This window comes from Garra rufa, chromosome 3 (assembly GCF_049309525.1).
Source record: "Garra rufa chromosome 3, GarRuf1.0, whole genome shotgun sequence".
Classification (NCBI taxonomy): domain Eukaryota; kingdom Metazoa; phylum Chordata; class Actinopteri; order Cypriniformes; family Cyprinidae; genus Garra; species Garra rufa.
In genome coordinates, this window is record NC_133363.1 from 48711632 (window position 1) to 48735033 (window position 23402).

The 23402-nt window shown below is 36.5% G+C and overlaps 1 protein-coding gene across 2 annotated transcripts; it reads right to left on the bottom strand.

The window, feature by feature from the left end:
* Positions 1–123: 123 nt before the first annotated feature.
* LOC141332131 (actin-binding protein WASF3) lies at positions 124–21959 on the bottom strand. Of its 2 annotated transcripts, XM_073837227.1 has the most exons (10): positions 21821–21959; positions 14951–15085; positions 9477–9630; positions 7622–7739; positions 7122–7205; positions 6583–6761; positions 5807–6091; positions 4490–4878; positions 1940–2137; positions 124–777 (listed from the first exon to the last, which is right to left on the bottom strand). In XM_073837227.1, the coding sequence occupies exons 1-9, from the start codon at positions 21951–21953 to the stop codon at positions 1980–1982; spliced, it is 1635 nt and encodes a 544-aa protein (XP_073693328.1). In that variant the 5' UTR covers positions 21954–21959; the 3' UTR covers positions 124–777; positions 1940–1979. The 2 variants fall into 2 exon arrangements, with proteins under 2 accessions (XP_073693328.1, XP_073693329.1); XM_073837228.1 differs by lacking the exons at positions 124–777; positions 7122–7205 and having other exon boundaries at positions 1149–2137.
* Positions 21960–23402: the final 1443 nt, after the last annotated feature.

The following is a 23402-nucleotide window of genomic DNA, read 5'->3' on the forward strand; positions in this document are numbered from 1 at the left end:
TAAGTAAACAAAGCAATTGACAAATCATTACCTCACAAAATTCCAAGGTACCTTTAGACATTATTGATCTGACTTTAGTATATGCAATTAAGTAATTTAAAAATAGAGGAATACACAGAGGAATCTTTTAAGAAGCACTTTAATGGCAGTCCATACATGCATGCAGCATTTGCCTACATTATATTGTTTTTTGATACACTGAATTTTCATACTGTTTTCTTATCTATATAAATCAAAATTCTGCCATTTTAACAAAGTTCTATACATCACATTGTTTAAAACACAAAGGACTTCATTCTTTACATACAAAACGCAGGCTAAACACAGTTCATGATAGCTGTTAAGTTGGGAGAAAACTCGCAATTTAAATTCGAAGCCTCCCTATTTGTGCAGTGAGTGACATATAAGCAAATAAACAGAAAATAAAAGCTGAAATACTGAAGTGCTCTTATTCTGTACAAATTAGCATATATAGCATTTCAAATGCCGCGGAGGGCAAGATGATTCAAAATGAAAACACTAGCAAATAAAACTAAAATTCAAAAAGGACTCCAAACCAGCTGTTCATCAATTACAGAGCACATAGTTAATTTCTATTTGTGTTTACGGGTACACATTACCAGGTCAAACAGGTAAGAGCACAGCTGTCTTCATTGTTGCCTGGTTAATTATGCTGTGCTTGTTGCCTTGGTAGCAATGCAGTGACATCTACTGTGGTTATAGTGAGATGACTGACAAGCGAATGGGTTGAGCCTTTAGGGGACAGACGGCCACGCACTGTATCCATTTGAAAAGACACACAAAAAGAAAGAGATTCTGACACAATTAAAGATACAATCCATAATTACTAACACAGCACCACTTGAACCTCAAAACAGAGTATTAAATTTGTGTTTAATGAGCCTATAGATGAATAACAGCCCAGTTTGGTTGTCATCTGTAGTTGCACTACAAGTAATTGCCTACAAGTAGCAGCAATAACAATTTGTGATTATGCATTGGTGGATTCATAATTCACCAATAGAGTGAGTCTTTTGACTTGAAGCCAAGAAAGCAAACGAAGCCCTAAAATCCTTCCAAGGGTTCAATTATTTAAATGAATTACATTCGGGGAAATAGCATCACCAATAACGTATATACAGTAGATACAGTATATCCCCAACAGAATTTGAATATATCTTACACGCCTTTGATACGGTTCTCCGATTCAGATTGTCCATCCATGCTATTCAATAAGTTGGCATATTTGGAATGCAAGTTTAATTAACTTTTATAAATTTTAATCAACAACTGAAAATCTAACTAAACATCTACTGTGTGTTTGTGCTCTACATGAGCAAATCGCTCAAGAATATTGCTTTTTAGACTTGCGATTTTAATCTCAACTGCTTTATCTGCTTGATACTTGGTCATCATGCATTCGAGAGGTCAAAACGTTGCAGTTTGGGCTTGAACACGAAAATGATTATGTAAATGCAGAGTATATTAGCCTCAAATACATTTACGACTATTTTCTGTCCTTTAAGTTGTAGTCCTGGGTGAGTAGGGCTAAAATTAACACTGTGATCATCCAGCTATGAGGTCATGTTCTAAGGTTAGTGAGAGAGAAAGAGTGCAGGAGAGAGGACAGATGGCAGGACCACCACATTCAGAGTAAATGATGAATAGGACTCAAGCCCGCTGCGTAGAGGAGCCGATCTCTAACGGACATTGTTGCATGGGGTCAAAACTCTCATTAAGTTTCACTGTCAAGGCTTCAATTTAGGGTGTACAATCTAAAATTCGATAGTTTCTGGTTGTGCCTCTTTGAGACTTTGTAGTTACGCAGCCCTTTTTTTTTTTAAACACAGGAGCCGTGTTATATTAGTGCAGACAGACATCGGCATGCTACATTAGTTGTGATAATTCTGTTGTTTGAAACCTACGCTCTAATGCTTACTTCATGTTTTTTTTATTCCTCTATTGTTGTTTTCCCTGTCTCAGTCTGACCACTCGTTTTCGTCCAGCTCAGAGTCTTCGTCAGATTCGCTGTACTCCACGGCGATGCGACGGGATAATATAGTGGCCACGTCATTTCCAACTGGCTCCTTCTTCGCTTCCTGCTCCCGCTGTTCTTGCACCTTACGCAGCTGGATCCCTATGAAAAACAAAAACAAACAAAAAAAAAAAAAAAACAGAAAAGTGAGAACCAGAGATACAGAGTTAAAGTTGTGTGAACATTAATTCATATATAACTTAAAGGGTCTCACAAAACCTCTTAAGAACCGATCAAAAATATGGCTCAGCCTGTCACACAAAAAAAAATAAAAATAAAAATAAATACATAATAATAATAATAATAAAAAAAGAATGGTCAAAAGTAAAAAATAAATAAATAAATAAACAAAATATGTGTAATATTATTTTGATTTAAAACTGATTTCTATTTTGATACATTTTTAAAATGTAATTTATTCATAAAACCCTGAATTTTCATTACTTTTCAGTGTCACTTGATCCTTCAGAAATCATTCTAATATACTGATTTAATGCTCAAGAACCATTTGTTTCATTGTTATGAATGTTGAAAACAGTTGTGCTGCTTAATATTTTCTGGAAACCATGATACATTTGATAAAACAGAACATTTAAAAATAACATTTATTTGAAATAAAAAATGTAACAAAATGTCACTTTTGATCAACTGAATGCATTCTTGCTAAATAAAAGTTAATATTAAAAATAATAATAATAATAATAATAATAATAATAATAAAATAGATAACTAAAATAGGACCCCAAACATTTGATTATTATATTATATTATATTATATTATATTATAAAAGAACATTGAGTTTTTACTAAGGATGTAACAACATAAAATCTCATGATATGATAATATCAAGATATGCAGTCCAAAATACGATATTATTGAGATATAAAAAAAAAAGACAAATGAAGACTTGGGGAAAAAATAAAATGTGTACATTTTAAAGTTAAATTAGTTTTCATCTAATGCACTTCGAGAGTTAAAAAAATTAAGAGCTCCAACCCATGTTTCTTAACTAAGAAAACTTAAGTCAGAGAAGTCTCAGTCTAAATTTAATTCACAACAGTGTTTTAGGAAGCCAAACTAATATGAATATAATAATAACAACAATAACAACAATTTTATATTATTGTTATTTCTATGACAGTAATAGCCATATATTGTAAAACAACTGCCCTGTAAAATAAATGAAAACAAATATTTCATAGGTATATTATTTTTGCACCACAGTAGGGAAATTACAATACTTCTTTCCTAATTTCTACACTTGAAAGAGATATTTTGAATTTGGACTGCAGTAACATTACCCATTTCAACTGCTAGCTGTCAGCAAATTATACTGCACTTTTAGGCTTTTATTTTGATGGAAATGGCAGTAGAGCTTATATTTTGTTGAAAAACTCCAGCTTCAGTGAAAACAGGCTTAAAAAAACACGTCTCACTACAAATCTAGTAAAATGCTGTAATCATCTGCCTTGAAAATAAACTGGTGGCTGTTACATTCCCAACCACGCACTAAACTCACAGCACATGCAATAAATGAGTTCACTGCATTCACTGTGAACTGAGCCGTTCTGATGTGCAGAAAACACCGAATCGTGAGCTGATCGCATGAACAAAGCAGCGAAAACAGACTTGATAAAGGGATTAAGCCAGTGTTTCTCAACTGGTGGGTCGGTCGCGGGAACATTTTCAGTGGGTCGCGCAGTGTGTGGTCAAACAAACAAAAGTTTAATTTTTAACTTATTTTGCTTATACCGGACTTTTATTTTGAAATGCACTCGCGATAATGCCGGACTTTTATTTTGAAATTCGCGCAACAACCGTACCGTTTGACATGTGACATTTCATTTAATTATAGCAACAAATATGTCGAAGCGCAAGTACGACCCCGAATATGTTAAATGACAGCAATAAAGTATTGTTTATTTGTAAGTCTTGGTGATTTTCTTATGATTTATCTGTCACTACTTGTGAATGTTAACAAATAAATACAAATTAATTATAATTCCTAAAATTATATTATAGTTCCTAAAAATTTGGGTCACGGCTTGATGACATGTAAAAATGTGGGTCCCATGGCCAAACCAGTTGAGAACCGCTGGATTAAGCCATATTGTGCTTTCTGTTTTAATCAGCTTGATAGATACTGTGCCAAAGCATAGTGGTCTAAAACTTTAAAGACCTTTTATGTTAGTTTAAATACATTTTAAAAAAATAACCTTTTTGGCCGGAATCCTATCATTTCATATCGTTATGTGACCACAATGATATAGAGACAGTTTTGCTATCGAGATACCATGATATTGATAATACTTTTACATCGCTAGTTTTTACACAGTGACGTTTTCATGATGCTGCAAATTCTCTTTATCATAATGCAAAAAAAAAGTACATTGTTATCACAATCTGACATCATAACACCCAAACCAAAGAAAGTATTATGTGTGACCTCTGACCTCGTCTGATGGCCGCAAGCAGGTCGCTGCGTGCATCGCTCATTGGGATGAGAGGTACCTGACCCTTCCTGGGTACAACCGGTGCTTCCGCAGGGGCAGTGGGCATGGGGTGTGAGTGAGGGTGTGGGTGGGGGTGTGTGGGTGGCCCAGGTGGAGGTGGAGGAGGGGCTGCAGGGGGAGGATGGGTTGGGGACGGGGTGTAAGAAACAGGGAGGGCAGGGGTCGGAGGAGAAGGGTTGTAGGTCTGGGAAAGTGATGGCATGGCACTGGCCGGGGCAGAGGAAGGGCCAGTGGGACTGTCAAAGGCAGTTTGAGCAGAAGGAATGAGAGGAGGAGGTGGAGGAGGAGCTGGAGGTATGAAATACTCTCGATGTGGAGCCGGCTGACCACTGAGATACAAACAGAGAAAGGAAATTATTCAGACACATAACGACACCCATGAGATGAGCTTTGAGCCAAGAGTACTAGAGTACACGACAAGACGGGTCACTGAGCTCATTGGCCTTTTATGTTGAGCATGTTTAATGCCATTGTTTTTTAAACTGAAAATAAATAATAAATAATAATAATAATAATAATATAAATAAATAAAATAATTCCTTAGAAACCCTCAGATTCCAGATTTTCAAATAGTCGTATCTCGGCGAAATATTGTCCTATCCTAACATACATTCAGCTTTCAGATTTCAGCTTTTCAGAAAATGACGTGAAGGATTTTTGTGAAGAACAGCAGGCAGTAAGAGGACAAATAAGGGACTCATGAACAACTATCACTCCAAAAAAATAAATAAATAAATAAAACACAGCTGTAGACTATTCAGGTAACACAGTATTAAGAATCAAGTGTATGTAAACTTTTGAACAGGGTAATTTTTTATAAATTCCACTAATATTTTCTCTTGTGGACTATAAGTAAACGTTTTTTATGTGAAATATCTTATTCAGGTCATTAATAAGATGCATAAAAATAACATGCATTTTGTATGATCCCTCTTATTTTGGTAAAATAATTAACATTTTGCAGATTCTGCCAGGTAAGTAAAGGTTTGGGTTTGACTTTAACTGTATATGAATGAAAAGCATTTAGACAAGGGTTTTGCAACCTCTAGGGGTCCATGAAGGAACTGCAGGGGGTTCATGAGACCGTAAAAGTAATTAAATGTATTATTCATTATATTTACTGAATGGTTAGAACATTTATTTGAAAACTTAGTGGGTATTTCACATAAATAATTTACATCATTAGGAAACCCTGCTTTACACTGTTTATATTACAGTGCTGTACACAGAAGATACACAATTAAGAAAAACCAAGACCTGTAGTCTTTAGCCTGCAAGGGACGTGGCCCGTTGAGAGCAGGGTCTGTGACTGGTTGTCCATGGGAGGTCTGAACCCTGCCAATGGTCTGTCTCCCAGGTGGAGCAGCGGAAGAAGGGGCTGGCCGATACCCGCGGTCCAGGGACTGGGTCTGGACATGAGAGGGGGCCATGAGGTGTTCTTTGCCATCAGCAGCGGAGTAGGCGCTGGTCACTGCCATCTGTTGAGCTGGGTGACTGGGGCTGCCCGGGTAAGAGTGCTCACCCATGTCTGAGGCAACCGACCTAATGATGTAAAAAGATATAGACAAATATGAGAGAGAAGGGGAAATGGAAATGCACCATTTAACTACAGTACATATTGGATATTTTCACTCTATAATATAAAACATGGTCATACAGGGAAGAAAACAAATCAATGAATCACAGCCACTTTGTTAAAATAGACTCTGATTCTATGAATTGCTGTTTTATTTACTTAATGGTACAACAAACGATGGCCACTGTCTAACGACAGAACCAGAATTAGTCAATATCACCCAATCATCTAATTGTTCAACCAAACTATCAAAAATATATAAAATAATAATACAAACTTAAAAATACATAAATATAACAGTATAAAGATGTGACTCTTTAGATTGCTCTGGTATGACTATAAACACAAACAGACTTTAACAGCTTAAAGTGTCAACAGATGGCAGTAGTGAGCTAGGCTAAACTGCAGCCTACTTGTACTGCCACAGACAAAAGTCAAAGCAAAAGAGACCACCAACCTGTTGTCCGGTGAAAGTGAGCCCTCAGAGGACATGCCATGGTACGGAGATGGCGTGAAGCGGGCATCTGGCCGGAACTCCTTATCATATGCCATTACGTTCCATTCCTGCCTACGATTCCGAGCTTTACGAACCTTTTTCACCTCACGACTGGGGTCCTCCACCTGCTTCTGCTGCTCCTGAGTGAGAAAGAGAGAAAGAGAGAGAAGAAAACAAGAGTGAGGCAGCAAGAAAGGCTAGTGTTGCAGAAAGCCCAGGGTTTCATCACAAATCACATTTGGTGAAAGAGTTTTAGACTGTCAAGCTAAAAGAGCGAAGTCGCACACACACAGATTGTAGTGTCCACATCTTTCACTGAAAAGTGCTGTGAAGAAAGTTTTCTACATAATTGAGAGAATGCATTAAACTCACACACGCACTCAGTAGGAAAGCTAGTGAAGAGACTGTAGGGAAAGACAGTGTGAATGCACAAACTGGAGTCAGCAAAGTGAGGGACTGACGGATGAATAGAAGAACTGACAGAAATGCAGGTCTCTTACGGAGGATAGGAGGGGGCTTCTGAGAAGAGCCTGCCTGGAGTGGGACTTAGTCTGGTCTGAGTGAGTCTGGCCTGAGCCGCTGGTCTGGAGAGAAGGGGCAAAGTCTGGGGGAGTTAGAACTCTCATTGAGGCACACAAAGACACATCCACTGATGTGTTTCCTTCCGACATCTCCTTTGCATTTAAACACATAAGCATCTAGTTATGAGGAATGAATATGAGAATCAGTTTTTACAGGGGGCTCAGTAGTGCCATGGAAGCAAAGGGAGGTTGTCTGATGTGCTTAGCTTAGCATTTTTCCAGCACTTGTTGATAAGTTCAAGTCAATCTTAACCATGTACTGTACCACGTACAACAACACTTATTTTGGTGTCAACTTGATACCGAAGTTCCAGCATTTTTGACATCCTTAAAGCAGTATGTGATTGTGAAAAGAACAGACAGTGTGAAACATGACAATAAAATGCACACAAAAACATATTTATGCAGTAGACACACACCTTCTGTCTCCTCTTTTCTTTTCTCTTGTCCTCTGTGGCTTGCAGCATTTTCTCCCTCCAGAGGTTAAAGAAGTAGGAGGGGTCTGTGTAGAACTTCAGTGCATCTTTCTTATCATCTCTATAAAAAGAAAAAAAAGAGAGACATTTGAAGGTTGCTTCAATAGCATTTGCTGAGTTTAGAGCTGTATTGAAGAAACTGTCCAAACAAACCAACTTTGCTAAAATGAATTGGGCTTTCAGAGATCCTCGAGAGTAGGAATATTCTAGGAGAGTGCACTTGATATGCAACACTGGTCACACTAGACCAGAAATGCACCAACCAGGGAAAACGAAAAAATAATATAAACATGCAATTAAAGCATATCTTTATTTCAAATTGATTTTGTTTCAACCTTTTTTTTAGCATTGGAATTTAGATGATATAAGTTTACTTTCAGTCCAATTTTGAAGCCCATTTCCACCACTGAATAAGAAATAAAAACAGTCAATTCTAACTTTTTTTCACTGAATTGCAAGTTATAAGTATATAAGTATATTTTTTCTCAGAATTGTGTGATATAAACTTGCAATTGCAAGTTATCAAGTCAGAATTGCGAGATTTAAGTCAAAATTCTGACTTTTTTTCTCAGAATTGCGTGATATAAACTTGCAGCTGCAAGTTATAAAGTCAGAATTGCTAAATATAAACTCACAAGTCTGACTTTTTTCCCCTCACAATTGTGAGTTATAAAGTCAGAATTGTGAGATTTGAGTCACGATTCTGACTTTTTTCTCAGAAATGCATGATATAAACTTGCAATATTAAGATATAAATTCAGAATTGCTAGATATAAACTCACAAGTCTGACTTTTTTCCCTCTCAATTGTGAGTTATAAAGTCAGAATTGCAAAATATAAGTTACAATTCTGACTTTTTTTTCTCAGAATTGTGTGACATAAACTTGCAATATTAAGTTATAAAGTCAGAATTGCGAGATGTCACAATTTTGACTTTTTTTCTTGGAATTGTTTGATACTGTATAAACTCTCAATTGTGAGATAAAGTCAGAATTGCTAGATATAAATTCACAATCCTGACGTTTTTTCCCTCGCAACTGCGACTTCTCAATTCTGACTTTTTTTTCTCAGAATTGTGTGACATAAGCTTGCAATATTAAGTTATAAAGTCAGAATTGCGAGATGTCACAATTTTGACTTTTTTTCTTGGAATTGTTTGATACTGTATAAACTCTCAATTGTGAGATAAAGTCAGAATTGCTAGATATAAATTCACAATCCTGACGTTTTTCCCCTCGCAATTGCGACTTCTCAATTCTGACTTTTTTTTCTCAGAATTGAGAAACTCGCAGTTGTGTTATAAAGTCAGAATTGTAAGATATGAATCAGAATCACAAGATAAATCACAATTCTGACTTTTTTTCTCAGAATTGCATGATATAAACTCGCAATTTCAAGTTATAAAGTCAGAACTGTGGGTATCATGTAATGTATCATGTTTGTATCATGCAATTCTGAGAAAAGTCAGAACTGTGGGATAAAAAGTCACAATGACATTTTTTTATTTTTCAGTGGCAGAAACAGGTTTTCACAGTCCACAGCCTTTAATCAAGATTGATTTTTGGCCCTTCATAGTAAAACATTTGGGAACCTCTGCACTACATCATAACTACATCTGCGCTTAAAATTAGTTTCTAAGTTACACTATTTTGAAACCTGCTGGGCTGATGTTATGCTACAGAAGAAAAGTAAAAGATGCAATGTTGCCACTGTTGCTATTACACAATATAAAATGGTGGAATGTTATTTGATTGAGTTAATAATGCACAGATTGAAGTAAGGATGATGATGAGCTCACCTGTAAGGGCTGAGAATATTGAGAGGGGGAGGTTTGTCTCCACGGTGGTAGAGCTCCAGGACAGGATTAGGGATGGAGTTTCTGGAAACCACCTGTTGGTCCTGAATGGTGGAGCTCTTGAAGGCCTTCCTCATGTTGATATCTTGCAGAGAGACTGAAGATGGAGGACAGATGAAGAGGTTAGATTTATGAATTCATTATGTTATTGCAAAAATACTATTCATAATTGGCATATTTGTCTTTTTTTACATTCTTAGAACACGATAAGAAACACCCATTACCTAATAATACTGATCTAAGATCAGACTAAATGTTTACTTTATGGTGATTAAAGGTGTGGTTTGAATAAGACAAACCCTTGAGCAGAATTAGTTGTTAAAGGGCCTTAAAGTAAAGCTGTGTGAAATCCCTGCTTAAGTCTCTTATGTGTATGTTAAAGAAATAAAGAAGCTGTCCAGGAGACAGCAGATGGTCATTTTCTTATTCACATGCTCTGCTTCTCACTCTGAATTAATCTGGAATGGCACAAACATATGATAGATCAGCTGCGCATTTAAGAGCAACATCATTGCTTTGCCTGCCCTAAAGCATGTGGAGCTCCTGCCTTACAATCCCATGTTTGTTTGTTTGTTTGTGTTTTTCACTAGACTGAGCTGTTCGGCAGTGATGTTTTCCCTGCACAATTTAAAACCAAGGCAAGGATCTATTATTAACACACTCATTAAAAGTTGGGACATCACAGCCAGTCACAAGTCATGTAGAGCTGCAAAACGATTAGTCACAATTAATCGATAAAAAAAGCTTATGTTTTCATACTATATGTATGTGTACTGTGTATATTTGTTATGTATATATAAATACACTCACATATACACTACCATTCAAAAGTTTGGGATCAGTAAGATTTTTAATGTTTTTTAAAGAATGTTTTATGCTCATCAAGGCTGTGCGTATTTGATCAAAAATACGGAAAATAATATTTAGAAATATTATTATGATGTAAACTAACATTCTTCTATTTTAATATACATTTAAATCTAATTTATTTCTGTGATCAAAGAATTTTCAGCATTATTACTCCCATCTTCAGTGTCACATGACCCTTCAGAAATCATTCTAATATGCTGATTTATTATCAGTGTTGGAAACAGATTTGCTGTTTAATGTTTTTTGGAACCTGTATTACTTTTGTTCAGGATTCTTTATTGAATAAAACATTAACAAGAACAGCATTTATTTAAAATATAAATTTTCTCTAACAATATACACTCCTGTACACACACTGTCAGTAAGTATTTATTCTTTCTTCTTTTGAAAAAAAATTGTATTTTTATTCAGCAAGGATGTGTTAAATTGGTAAAAAGTGATAGCAAAGACTTAAATTGTTAGAAAATATTTATACGTTAAATAAATGCTGTTCTTTTTAACTTTTTATTCATTAAAGTACCCTGAAAAAAGTATCACAAGTTTAAAAAAACATTGGCAGCACAACTGTTGCCAACATAGATAATTCTAATAATGAATCAGTATACTTGAAAATAACTCAATATACAGCCATTATTGTCAAAATAGCTGGCAACAAAAGTGAGTACACCCTAAGTGAACTTGTCCAAAGTGTCAATATATTGTGTTAGCACCATTGTTATCTGGAAGTGTCTTAATCATCCTGGGTATGGAATTGAGCAGAGCTGCACAGGTACTCCTCACCAGGGCATTGCCACACATGCTGGACACCATCTGAGCCAAACATGTTTATCTTATAGTCTTATCAGACCACAGGACATGGTTCCTGTAATTCATGTTCTTGGACAGGTTGTCTTCAGCAAACTGTTTGCAGGCTTTCTTGTGAGCCAGCTTCAGATGAGACTTCCTTCTGGGACGACGCCTATGCAAACCGACTTGTTGCAGTGTGCGGTGTATGGTCTGAGCACTGACAAGCTGACCTTCTCCTTCTGCAACCTTTAAAGCAATGCTGGCAGCACTCATGCAACTGTTTTTTGAAGCCAGGTTCTGTACCTGACGCACCGAACAAGTGCTCAACTTTGTTGTTCGGCCCAGAAGGTCTGTTCTGAATGGAACCCATCTTGGAAAACCTCTGTATGACCCTGACCACTGTAGTGTAACTCGGTTTCAGGGTGTTACCTCTAATAGCTTTGGCCATCTTTGTGGAGAGCAACAATTCTAATTCTCAAATCCTCAAGAGAGTTATTTGCCACGAGATGCCATGTTGAACATCCAGTGGTCAGTATGAGAGAATTGTAGTTAGAGCACCTAATTTTAACTGCTCTAATACAAGATACACAACTTTGTGTGGTCTTTTCAAGTAGACAAAAACATAAACATGATGAATAGGACATGTGGCTCTGCATGGTTTAACAACATATTGCTGTTATCACGTAAGGTGTACTCACTTTTGTTGCCAGCTATTTTGACAATAATGGCTGTATGTTGAGTTATTTTCAGAGGACAGTAAATCTATACTGCTATACAAGCTGCACACTGACTACTCTAAAATATATCCAAGTTAATTTTTTTAATCGATTAATCGTTTTGCAGCTCTAAAGACATGTGATTACCAACGACAACTGTTTAAAATGGGCATGTCACAACAAATATTTAATAATTCATATTCCCCCAAACGTAAGTCACTTTGGATTAAAGCATCTGCTAAATGAATAAATGTAAATGTATGTAAACTATGACTAAAAATTAACAGTCAGTTTCTCATAGAAAGCAGTACACAAGTGGAAAAGAGCTGTTTAGATATTCCGTAACATCAGTCATGCAAGTGATGTTATACAATGATCTATGGCACTGTGTGGAAATTAATCTTAACTGTGGACCAATTATAAATTATTTATTAGGTTCTTCTACATTAGTCTAGGGGTTGTCTGTTACTGAGTGGGCGGGGCTTGTTTCGATGTAAAGAATGATGGACTGCCTCAATTTCCCTCTAATTATGTATGCCACAGGAGAACGCTCACAATATTAAAGCACTGGCTGTGCCTCAAGGGCCACTGTACAGCTTTATTGAACATTAATAATTCAAGACTGAGCATACTGGCTGATCTGACAGCAGGAATGGGGTATGTAAGGTCAAACCTGGGACAACTTTTAAAACAAGGTGCTTCTGCTTTTTAAAATATGTACTATGAGCCACAATGCAGTGCTGCTGTAACGGAAGAGAAAATCCCTTTCCTTTCCACTTGTTCAAATACCAACAGACATACTGTCTAAAACAGCTATGGTGCAGCTCACCCATATAATCTTACACCTAATCTCTACCTTTGCTATCAAAATGGTTGTTCTTTTCATTCAGATGTGATTCTCGTCAGATTTACCTGTAATCAGAATGTTACTTATCAAAAAAACAGCTGAACCGAGCAGTGTTATTTTAGTATCATTGGATACTATCATAGCTTTTTATTACTATTTTGAATTAAGTTGTATATTTTCTGCTTTCATTTTAATCTTAAAGGTAAGTTAATGTTTTAGTAATTTTGTTTTGTGCTGTATATATAGTTTTTACTTATTTCTACATTAATTTTAGTTATTACATTGAGTGTCATGAGAAAGAGAAATGTCTGAAAAAAGCTTGATTTTTAAATATTATATATTTCAATATTTAATTTCAATTTAATAATATTAAACATTTCAGTTTTCAAAGTTTTTGAACAGTAAGACTTTTCACCTTTTTTAAAGAAGTCACCAAGCCTGCATTTATTTGATTCAAAGTACAACAAAAAACAGTACAATTTTTAAATATTTTTACTATTTAAAAAAACTGTTTTCAATTTGAATATATTTTATAATGTAATTTATTCCTATGATTCAAAGCTGAATTTTTAGCAGCATTACCAGTAACACGATCCTTCAGAAATCATTCTAGTATTCTAATTTTCTGCTCAAAAAACAAATATTATTATTATGTCGATTAACGGCCGAGTAGAATTTTGTCAGGTTTCTTTGATGAATACTAAGTTCAGAAGAACAGCATTTATCTGAAACAGAAATATTTTGTAACATTATAAATGTCTTTATCATCACTTTTGATCTATTTAAAGCATACTTGCTAAATAAAAGTTGCTAAAAATGTTACAAAAGCTTTTTATTTCAATGAAATGCTGATCTTTGGATCTTTCCATTCATCAAAAAATTTATGTGACACTGCAGTCTGGAGTAATGATGCAAAAAATGTAGCTTTGATCACAGGAATAAATTACATTTTAAAATATATTCAAATAGAAAATGTACTGTTTTTGCTGTACTTTGGATCAAATAAACGTAGACTTGGTGAACAGAAGAAACTTCTTTAAAAACATTAAAATCTTCTGACTGATTGTATAATTTCTCTACAAATCACACACTTACTACATGCCTGATTTGAATAATTTCAGTGTTATTCACCTATTTCTTCCCTCTTTTTTTAATCTCTATATACCTCTTTTGTCCTTGTGCACAGTCTGTTCGAGTGCAAAAGAAGCTCAGTTTTAAGTCTGGATGGCTGGTTATAAATTAATAATTAGAACGGACGTTAAGTGGGGGATGGGGTGACATTTTTGGATCAGACACAACCATGAATGCCAGCAAACCCCATCACCCTTCACCACACACATACACACTATATTCAGTCTCTTCCTCTCTGTGAGATGCCTTGATATTCAGAAACCATCTCATTCTCCTCCTCCTCCCAATCCTCATCTCCTTCGCAACCCTCCATTCTGCATGCAGGACACATAAACCCCAGATCACCATCAGGTCAGACAGACACACATATTAGAGAGCTATAAACACGCAGACATGGCCCAGATACCACACGCTGTGCATTCCCAGCAGGTTTTGCTCTTGGCACGGGTGTGGTTGAGAGGTCATCGCTCACTGCGAATCAGGTGATAATGGAATGCTCAGACTTTAAAAGAAACGTCGATGTTTCTTCTCCCTAAGTGAGGGGTCACAGGGGAGCTGGAACATATTAAACCCTCTTTATCGGCTCTCCAGTTATCGATCACAGCTGGGCTGAATGTTTTAAATAGACGAGGACATCGTTAGAACATGTAACATGGCCCTAATCTTGATTTTGCATACGGACAGGGTGTTTACAGATAAAAATCTATTCTCTAATGTCCATCAAACACATAGCCTGACATCAGAGTCGTGCTGTGCTCTGCTATCTGCTTCATTTATTGAGACAAGAGACAGTGCCACCAGCCACTGGATTTTTCTATTCCGCAGAGAGAAGAACAAAAGAAAGAGATGAGAGAAGTAGAAGGAGGAGTAAAGCGATACAGTTTGATGTCTCTCTCTTTCATGGCAGAGAAAGCTGGGTCATCCCTCTAACTACAGGCTAAAAGAAGACCATTATAGAGGACAGCACTCAAAGGCAAACATGCTCTCTCCAGCTGCTAGCTGCTACAGCTGAAAGCTTGATAAGATCTAGAGATGATGCAGAGATTAAGCTTAACGCTTGATGTTACCCTCTTCCACGGTGGAGTCCAGCTGGGTGACTTTGATAGCCAGCAGGTCCACTCTCTCTTGCAGGTTGTTCATACGCATGTAGAAACTGTTGGCTTCATTAAACAGCTCTCCGAAGATGTCCTCTGCGTGACGACCTACAAGACAGATGGCGACAGAAGCTAAGAGAATGGCGTGCTGTCTGAAAAATCAATTGAATTTCCATGCTAGGTTGGGTGTTGGTTTAGCTAGTGGAATAGCACAGTGGTGCTATTCATCAGCAAATCCTGGTCAAGCTGGTGGACCACAATGATGTCATCTAAATAAGAAGGTAAAAAGGAAAGGAAAGGAAAGGAAAGGAAAGGAAATGTGTGGACAAGTATGGTGACCCATACTCGGAATTTGAGTTCTGCATTTAACCAATCCAAGTGCACACACACAGTAGTGAACACACACATACTATGAACACACACCCTGACCAGTGGGCAGTCATATTGCTATTGCTGTGGCACCTGGGGAACAGTTGGGGGTTCGGTGCCTTGCTGAAGGGACTCACCTCAGGCATATTATTGAGGGTGGAGAGAGCGCTGTACATTCACTCCCCCATAATCCCTGCCAGACCTGAGACTCAAACTCACAAGTCCGACTCTCTAACCATTAGGCCATGCCTAAACTAGTTAAAGACCTTGGTTGGGAAATAATTTGCTTGTGTCATTACTGGCTCATGTTTCCCCTAGGTTTACAGCTTTGGGGGGTGGGGGTGCCGGTAGATGCCAGCCAAGCTTATAGCGTAATGGCTTGAGATCCGTTTGCATCCTCCACATTAAAACTTTCAGTTTACGGTCATATCATTATCTGTAAATGTCACAAATTCACACAAGCATTTCCATTTATGCATAAAAGTCCATTTTGGCAGTCTGTGTTAAAGGGATGGTTCGGAGTAGAATTGACTTCATTGCTATGCACTCCGAAGCCCATGTAAATACCCCATCCGAAGTTTTTTTTTACCTTAGTCGAACATTTATGGAGATATTAGAGTTTTTCGAATTGCTTGTTACAGGAGTGAATGGTACATGTGATGTATCTCGTAAATTGCACCACTAAACGTGCAAGTAATCTTACCAAACTTGTACAGTAGTGTAAATAGGTTATGTACTCACAAAACGCTGCAACAGAACATTTGTAAGTCCACCATGAGTGTTTTAAAAACACGTTTTACCCGAGAACTACTAGTCTCAAAAACTACAAGTCGACGTCACTTCCCTGGTTTGAAAAAAGCACGTAAAAGTCCTCCTACTACATCTGTGTGCATGTCAACTTGTAGGAGGACTTTTACGTGCTTTTTTCAAACCAGGTAAGTGACGTCGATGTGTCGCCATTTGTAGTTTTTGAGACTAGTAGGGATCGGCTAAAACGTGTTTTTAAAACACTCATGGTGGACTTATAAATGTGCTGATGCAGCGTTTTGTGAGTACATAACCTATTTACAATACTGTACAAGTTTGGTAAGATTACTTGCACGTTTAGTGGTGCAATTTACGAGATACATCACATGTACCATTCACTCCTGTAACAAGCAATTCGAAAAATTCTAATATCTCCATAAATGTTTGACTAAGGTAAAAAAAAACTTCGGATGGGGTATTTACATGGGCTTCGGAGTACATAGCAATGAAGTCAATTCTACTCCGAACCATCCCTTTAAGTTTAAATCTTTAATGAGCGTGTCAGACAGGAACACAGAACACAGACAGGGAGACAATTAATACTCAGCGCAAAAACATTCATTGTGCTGAAACATCTGTCGTTGAATGTTAAATTTAGATTTAAATACAACATGTAGTGCACATACTTATTTATGGAGGGTAGGAACTATAGGGCTGTGACAGTGGCAGATTTTTACCACCGCCGGTGGTGCAGTGTTTTATAGATAAATAAATGAGGCTCAAACATTATTCACAAACGTGCGTGTTTATTTGAGCAATTCCGTCGGTGAACAAGCAGCCTACAATCGCTAAAATTACAATACATAAAATAAACGAAATAATACATTTAAATATGAAAGTAGCCTAAATAAGTGTTAAATAGGCTATTAAACAAACATTCGTTGCAAAAATTCCTAACAACCTCGACAGCTGATCAGAATTACTGGCCGAGTTCTCTTTCTCTTCCCCATTGCACAGCTGCTGTTTTTAATAGCAAAGTAATTACATTTATTTTCGTTTCTTTAGTTTATAAAGTTAATTTAGAAATATATTTGGAACACGTTTTGTTTGTGAAATTCAAGTTTTCGTTTTTTAAAGTAACGACCAAGCGGCCAGCCTTCTCAAGTCATCACGACTTAAATTAAAATCCTTAGATAAAAAAAAAAACTTAAAGCATATCACAATATTAGTTTAATGGTTTAACCTAGATAAATGTGTACTAATAGGCGCATATCCAATCGTTTGTGCGGAGAGTGAAAGCTTTTGCAGACATGGTGCCGCCAGCGATATGTGAAACTTCATTTTTGCTCATAAATGTAAGAGTAATAAATTTACTTTAAATTATTACTTCACTACTTTAAAACAAAATAATTCAAATCGAAAACAAAACTCTTTCATTAGCTATAGGCCTAATCCATAAAGATGCATTTAGGCTTTAAAAGCGCGTTCAGTGAGCAGATGGCGAGTTAAGATCGTCAGCTTCATCTTTGCGACACTGACTCAGAAAATACTAGTTTATTAATAAATAATTTGAATATCTCCTTATTTTTCCCCAGCACATTCATGTTAATTACTTTAGCTGGGGCTTTGCGGCCAGTTTAAGCTTACTGCGTGCATTTGAAGGTGGAACTCTGCTGAAGGCACTTGCGCTCGCTGCTGCTGCTGCTGCTGTTGGCGGGACACTAAACACCGCCACGGCAGAATAAATAGCAGAAACACTGTATTTTCTGCTTGTTAGTGTGTTTTTCTTCAGATATTTGTCATTTCTCTTTATTATGACAGGTGAATTGTAAATTGTTAAGCACTGTGTTTTCATAGCATTCAGAATGTGAAATAGTGTGATTTTGAAAAAAATAAAATAAAATTGGAAATTAAGCCAACTAATCGATTAGTTGAAAAAATAATCGCCAAAATTAAAAATTAAAATGAATAGCTAGATGGAAGAAAAATTGTGTAAGTATTCAGTTAAAAAAGTTTTAATAATTTAGTATTTTTTCTACAATTAATCTTTTTGTAATCTATTTTTTAATCATTTAATTGTTTTATTTAAATTTGCCAGAATAGGAATATATAAACACCTACATTATACTGTACAAAAGTAATACAAGACTAATAGTTCTGTTACATGTTAAACCAGACTTTTTTTTTTTTGGACAGGTTTTGACATGAAGTTTCTGTGTGTATGCAGTATGATATGATGCTAGTTTTCATGCAAGAATTCATATTTAAACTGTCTTTTTGTGTTTCAGTATTCACAGACACTAGTCCATATTGCGATTCGACGGTGACAGACCAACTTTTGATTTATTCATCCAAAAATCTACGAATTCTGTGGCATTCTGTGCTATAGTAAATTCCGCTTTTATGAATGGACTCGGCGATCCAGTCCGTGTTTTTGTGGATGAGAAATTGTAGACGCGCGACCATGTAGAGACAGAGACATGCCGTTGTGTAAATAAGATAAATAACAAAAGGCTATTTAGTTTGTTTAACAAAAGAAAAATGTATAGACCTGTTCTATAGGAAAGGTAACCTTAAATGACTTCTATTGTGATCTGGCGGTATATAGAAAATAAAATTTAATTAAATTAACTTGACCTTCAGGGGGGGGGGGGGGGCTGCTCCCCTAATATAATGGCAGTGGAAACACTGCCGGCCTATAGAAAATCATCATACCCCTTGGAAATAGTTACTTTATTTGTCATACAGCCTGAAATCAAACCCCATTCCAAATAACTTTTCCAGCTTTATTTACACTTTTGCAAAAAAAAACTAGAGTAACAGGGTTGGAAAAGCCATCGGCCCCTTGATTTAATACTTCGAAGAGCCACCTTTTGCCTTAATTACATCCATCAGTCTTTTTGGATATGACTGTACTAGCTGTGCACACATTGATTGGGGAATATTTGCCCATTCTTCCTTGCAGAATTACTCAAGTTCAGTCAAATTCTGTGGTGAGCAGAAATGGACTAACTCTCTTCAAATCCATCCACAGATTATCGATTGGATTTAAGTCAGGGCTGACTTGGCCACCCAAGGACATTCACCTTCTTATCTTGAAGCCATTTCGTTGTTGTTTTGGCTGGCAGTATGTTTAGGGTCATTTTCATGTTGGAAGATGAGTGACTTGCCCATCCTCAGCTGTCTAGCAGAAAGACACAGGTTTTCCTCAAGAATTTGGATGTACTTGACAACATAATGCTGTCACCACCATGCTTCACAGTAGGTATGGTGCCACTCTGCCATACAGGCCAGCTTTGTTACATGTGCAGACTGACCAGACTCAGCCATAAAGCCTTGTAAGTCTTTCAAAGTTGCCTTAGGCCTCTTGGTAGCTTCTCTTATCAATGTCCTCCTGGCTCTGTCATCCACTTTGGACAGACAGCGTGATCTCGGCAATGTGCTGGTGGTGCTATACGCTTTCCACTTCTTAATGATGCTCTAAACAGCACTCCGAGGGATGGCTAAAGCCTTTGAAATATTTTTGTAGCCTTCTCCTAACTTGTGCCTTTCTACAACTTTATCCTGGAGGTCTTCTGAAAGCACTTTCCCAACCATGGTGAATTCTTTGCTGTACCACACACTACTAACAGTGGAATCTTCAAGAAACCGCTCGTTTTATTCTGAAATAATCAACACCACTACTATTGTCTGATAATTACCCTGGTGTTTAATTTAGAAGTTGATTACTTGGCAGGGCTGTAGTACTCGAGTCCGGTCTTGGACTCGAGTCCGGTCTCGAGACCGTTTTTTTATGGTCTCGGACTTGTCTCGGACTCGCTGGTATTCAGACTCGGACTTGTCTCGGTCTCGGCCACTGGTCTTGCCAAATATGGCTTTTGGTCTCGACCGAGTCCAGGTGTCTTTATTATGTTCCCAGTAAGCACACATTTTAAACTGTTTATAATTTTAATTTTTTCATTTCACCCGCCAGAATTTAATTAAAATATTATTTTTCGTCACGTCATCTGCCCGAACGACCCATCACTACCAATAACCAATCACAAAAACAAAAAAACTAAACAAAAAAAAGTAATAACCAATCACACACTAGATTATATTTGCACGGCACGCTCTGCATCTGCGTGCCCTGCTAACGTTAATTTTCATTGATTCACACACACTCTAACATGACATAAGCGGTGCAATTTACACTATTGACTTCTAAGGATTTTGATAAGAAACCACAAGAAACAGTTGAATAAAGGCTGACAATCAATGTTTAATGTTCAGATGTTATTATTTCGAGACATGTAAAGCATTTTGGCTGGTTTATGTGTGTCGTGTTCTATGAGAGCTGTGTGTCGAGGGACGGGAATGTTTTTCTGAATGTCTATATGTTTCATTTATTTGTCCACATTGTTTTGAACTACTGTACCGCTGTGTGTTGCGATCAGGACCGTTCAAAGCATCGTCGCGATATGTTCATTGTCAAACTCCAAAATTAGACCATTTTTATTTTTTTAAAAAACGTCATTACTTCATTTGAAAAAGTTAACACATGTATTTTAGTTTGTTGTGTATATTTTTTTCATTCGATCAGATAACATTTTAAGCTGTCATATGGTCGTGTTACAACGTGCCCCTCAGATGTTACAATGTACCCCATCTATGGGGCATGTTGTCACATTTCACGTCCTTTCTTTTGAGGTAAATAACGAAAAACGTATACACTGTAAATATGAAACAAAGCGATATATTTGTACTAGACAAATGTGAAAATAATAACATCTGAACATTAAACATTGATTGTCAGCCTTTATTCACCCGTTTCTTGTGGTTTCTTATCAAAATCCTTAGAAGTCAATAGTACACTACTGTACATCTGCAGTGAAGCTATATTGTAATTTAGTTGCTTAAATGCTCAGTACTAGTACCGAGCATTGGTAATAGTAGTGTTGGTGTTTGTATATCAGTTCTAACACTGCTATTATGAGGTATCACCATATGTCATCATTCTGTTTTCTTTAGATTAATAGATTATATGATATCAAGGGGAATGTCTATACTTAAAAATCATGGGTGTTGTGACACTGTTTTTGCTTTTAGATCAACAAATAATAACCCAAAATGATTGTCTTGATGATGTCATGCATACGACTTTTTTTCCTGTCCTGGACTCGGTCTTGACTCGGACTCGAATTTTTTTGGACTCGGTCTTGTCTTGGACTCGAACCTCTTTGGACTCGGTCTTGACTTGGACTCGACTAGTCCTGGTCTTGGACTTGTCTTGGACTCGACAAAGGTGGTCTTGACTACAGCCCTATTACTTGGTATACTCTAAGGGGCTGATCACTTTACCAAACCAGGCATTTTACAGATTATTTTTTAACAATCCTCCAGATTTTTTTTTTAAATGATATTTTTACTTTATGTGTACATGCAGCTCAAAATAAGTTACACTTAATTCATTTTATTTTCCAGGGTGTAATGTGACAAAAGGAAAAGGTTTACAAAGGTATGAAGATTTTCTTTAGGCACTGTGTGTTTTTACAGTGTAACATTATTTTTTTATTAAATATTTTGCGTATACAGTACTTTGCTACAAAAGCAGTTTGGTTGAATAATTGTACCTTTCACTGGAAAAGAAAAAAACATTTTAAGCCTATGAATTAAATATTGACAAAAGAATGGATAATAAATAATGTCAATACAACAAAAAAGAGAGAAAAGCAGGGTGTGACTCACTCAGGCTGCCCAGTTGTTTGATGATAGCTGCCAGGGTGCTGTTGGTGACACACTCCAGTTCACTGGGAACTCCATCAGGCAGAGCTCCTCGACACAGGTGCTTGGGCTCGATACTCCTCTTCACCAGCGGCATGATTGACTACTGCTGACAGACATAAACAGGGAGACCCATTAAGAAACAAATCAACCACCTAATGAGCTCAAATAAACACCAAATGAGAAGGTATATTTCCAGAGCTATAAAGTAAACCTTCATTTAAACTGACCCACAAACATAAAGTAAGGAGAAAAGTATTTAGTTTTTTTAAAATGTGTCATTGTTTGTAAAAGTATATGAGAATGTCCTGAACTGACTTACAATTTTGATTTTACTATAAATTTATTAGGTTTTTAATTGTCAATAAATTAATAACTATAAAATAGCTATAAAATAAACTAATTTAAACAGAATTCTCACAGCCAATATAAAATCATGGTATTTAACAGAAAAATATACAGTGCCTTGCGAAAGTATTCATACCCCTTCATTTTTTCATGTTTTGTCACGTTGCTGCTTTACGTTAAACGGTTTTAAATGACTTGTTTTCCACATCAATCTACACTCAGTGCACTATAATGACAAATCAAAAACAGAAAAGTCACAACTTTATTAATATATAAAGTAAGAACATTGCATAAGTGTTCATATTATTAATGCTGTACTTAGTTGAAGCACCTTTACAGCCTCAAGTTTTTTGGGTATGATGCAACAAGATTTGCACATCAACATTTGGCAATTATCTGCCATTCTTTCTGCCATCATTTAGGTTTTATTATGGTGTATGGAGTGTAGATTGATGTGATAAAAGAAATTTAAAGCAGTTTAATGTAAGGCAGCAACGTAACAAAATGTGAAAAAAAATGAACTTTTGCAAGACACTATTTTCAATTTGATTTTTAAATTCAGGACATATTTTATTTAAAATTAACCGTTTTAAATGTATATGGTAATTTCCTTGATTTACTTATAAACAACATAAACTCTTATTTTTCACTTTTCATAAACTTTTAATTGTTGAAAATAATTAACTACAACATTAATGTTTGATATTTCATATCAAACCAAATGTTTCAGTTTGCAACATATCAGATTTAAGGTGACAAAGCAGCACAGGCCCAACAGGGCAGATGACCATACAGTCAACTGACTAAAAACTCAAAAGAATGCAGGTCTGGGCCCTTGTTTCTTGAAAAGAACCTACTGTGGTCTGTTCCTGTTTACAGACCACCGATGACCACAGATAAACGCTAATAAAGACCGTCACTGGCATCACACACACTGATGCAGGCACAATGGTTCAGTGACCTGGGCACACAGACAATATCGCCTGGCAACTAAAGCGGACGAGTATGCTGCTAATGAGACATGAAAAGAGCGCTGTTATAGCACAGTGAGAGCAGACGTGTGTGTGTTCCTGCTTTCTTTGTGCGTCTAGTTATTTCAGTCTGAAAGTGATTGGAATATATTCTAGGTTCTATAGTTTTAACAAACCTCTCGAATTGCATCACTATTCAAAAGTTCGGGGACAGTATTTTTTTTAAA

Coding starts and splice junctions, on each gene's coding strand:
- LOC141332131 (XM_073837227.1), bottom strand. CDS start 21,953: ATGCCGCTGGTGAAGAGGAGTATCGAGCCCAAGCACCTGTGTCGAGGA. Junction 9,631..14,950: donor GGACTCCACCGTGGAAGAGG/GTAACATCAAGC, acceptor CTCCATCTTCAG/TCTCTCTGCAAGATATCAAC. Junction 2,138..4,489: donor GCTTGCGGCCATCAGACGAG/GTCAGAGGTCAC, acceptor TGTTTTTCATAG/GGATCCAGCTGCGTAAGGTG.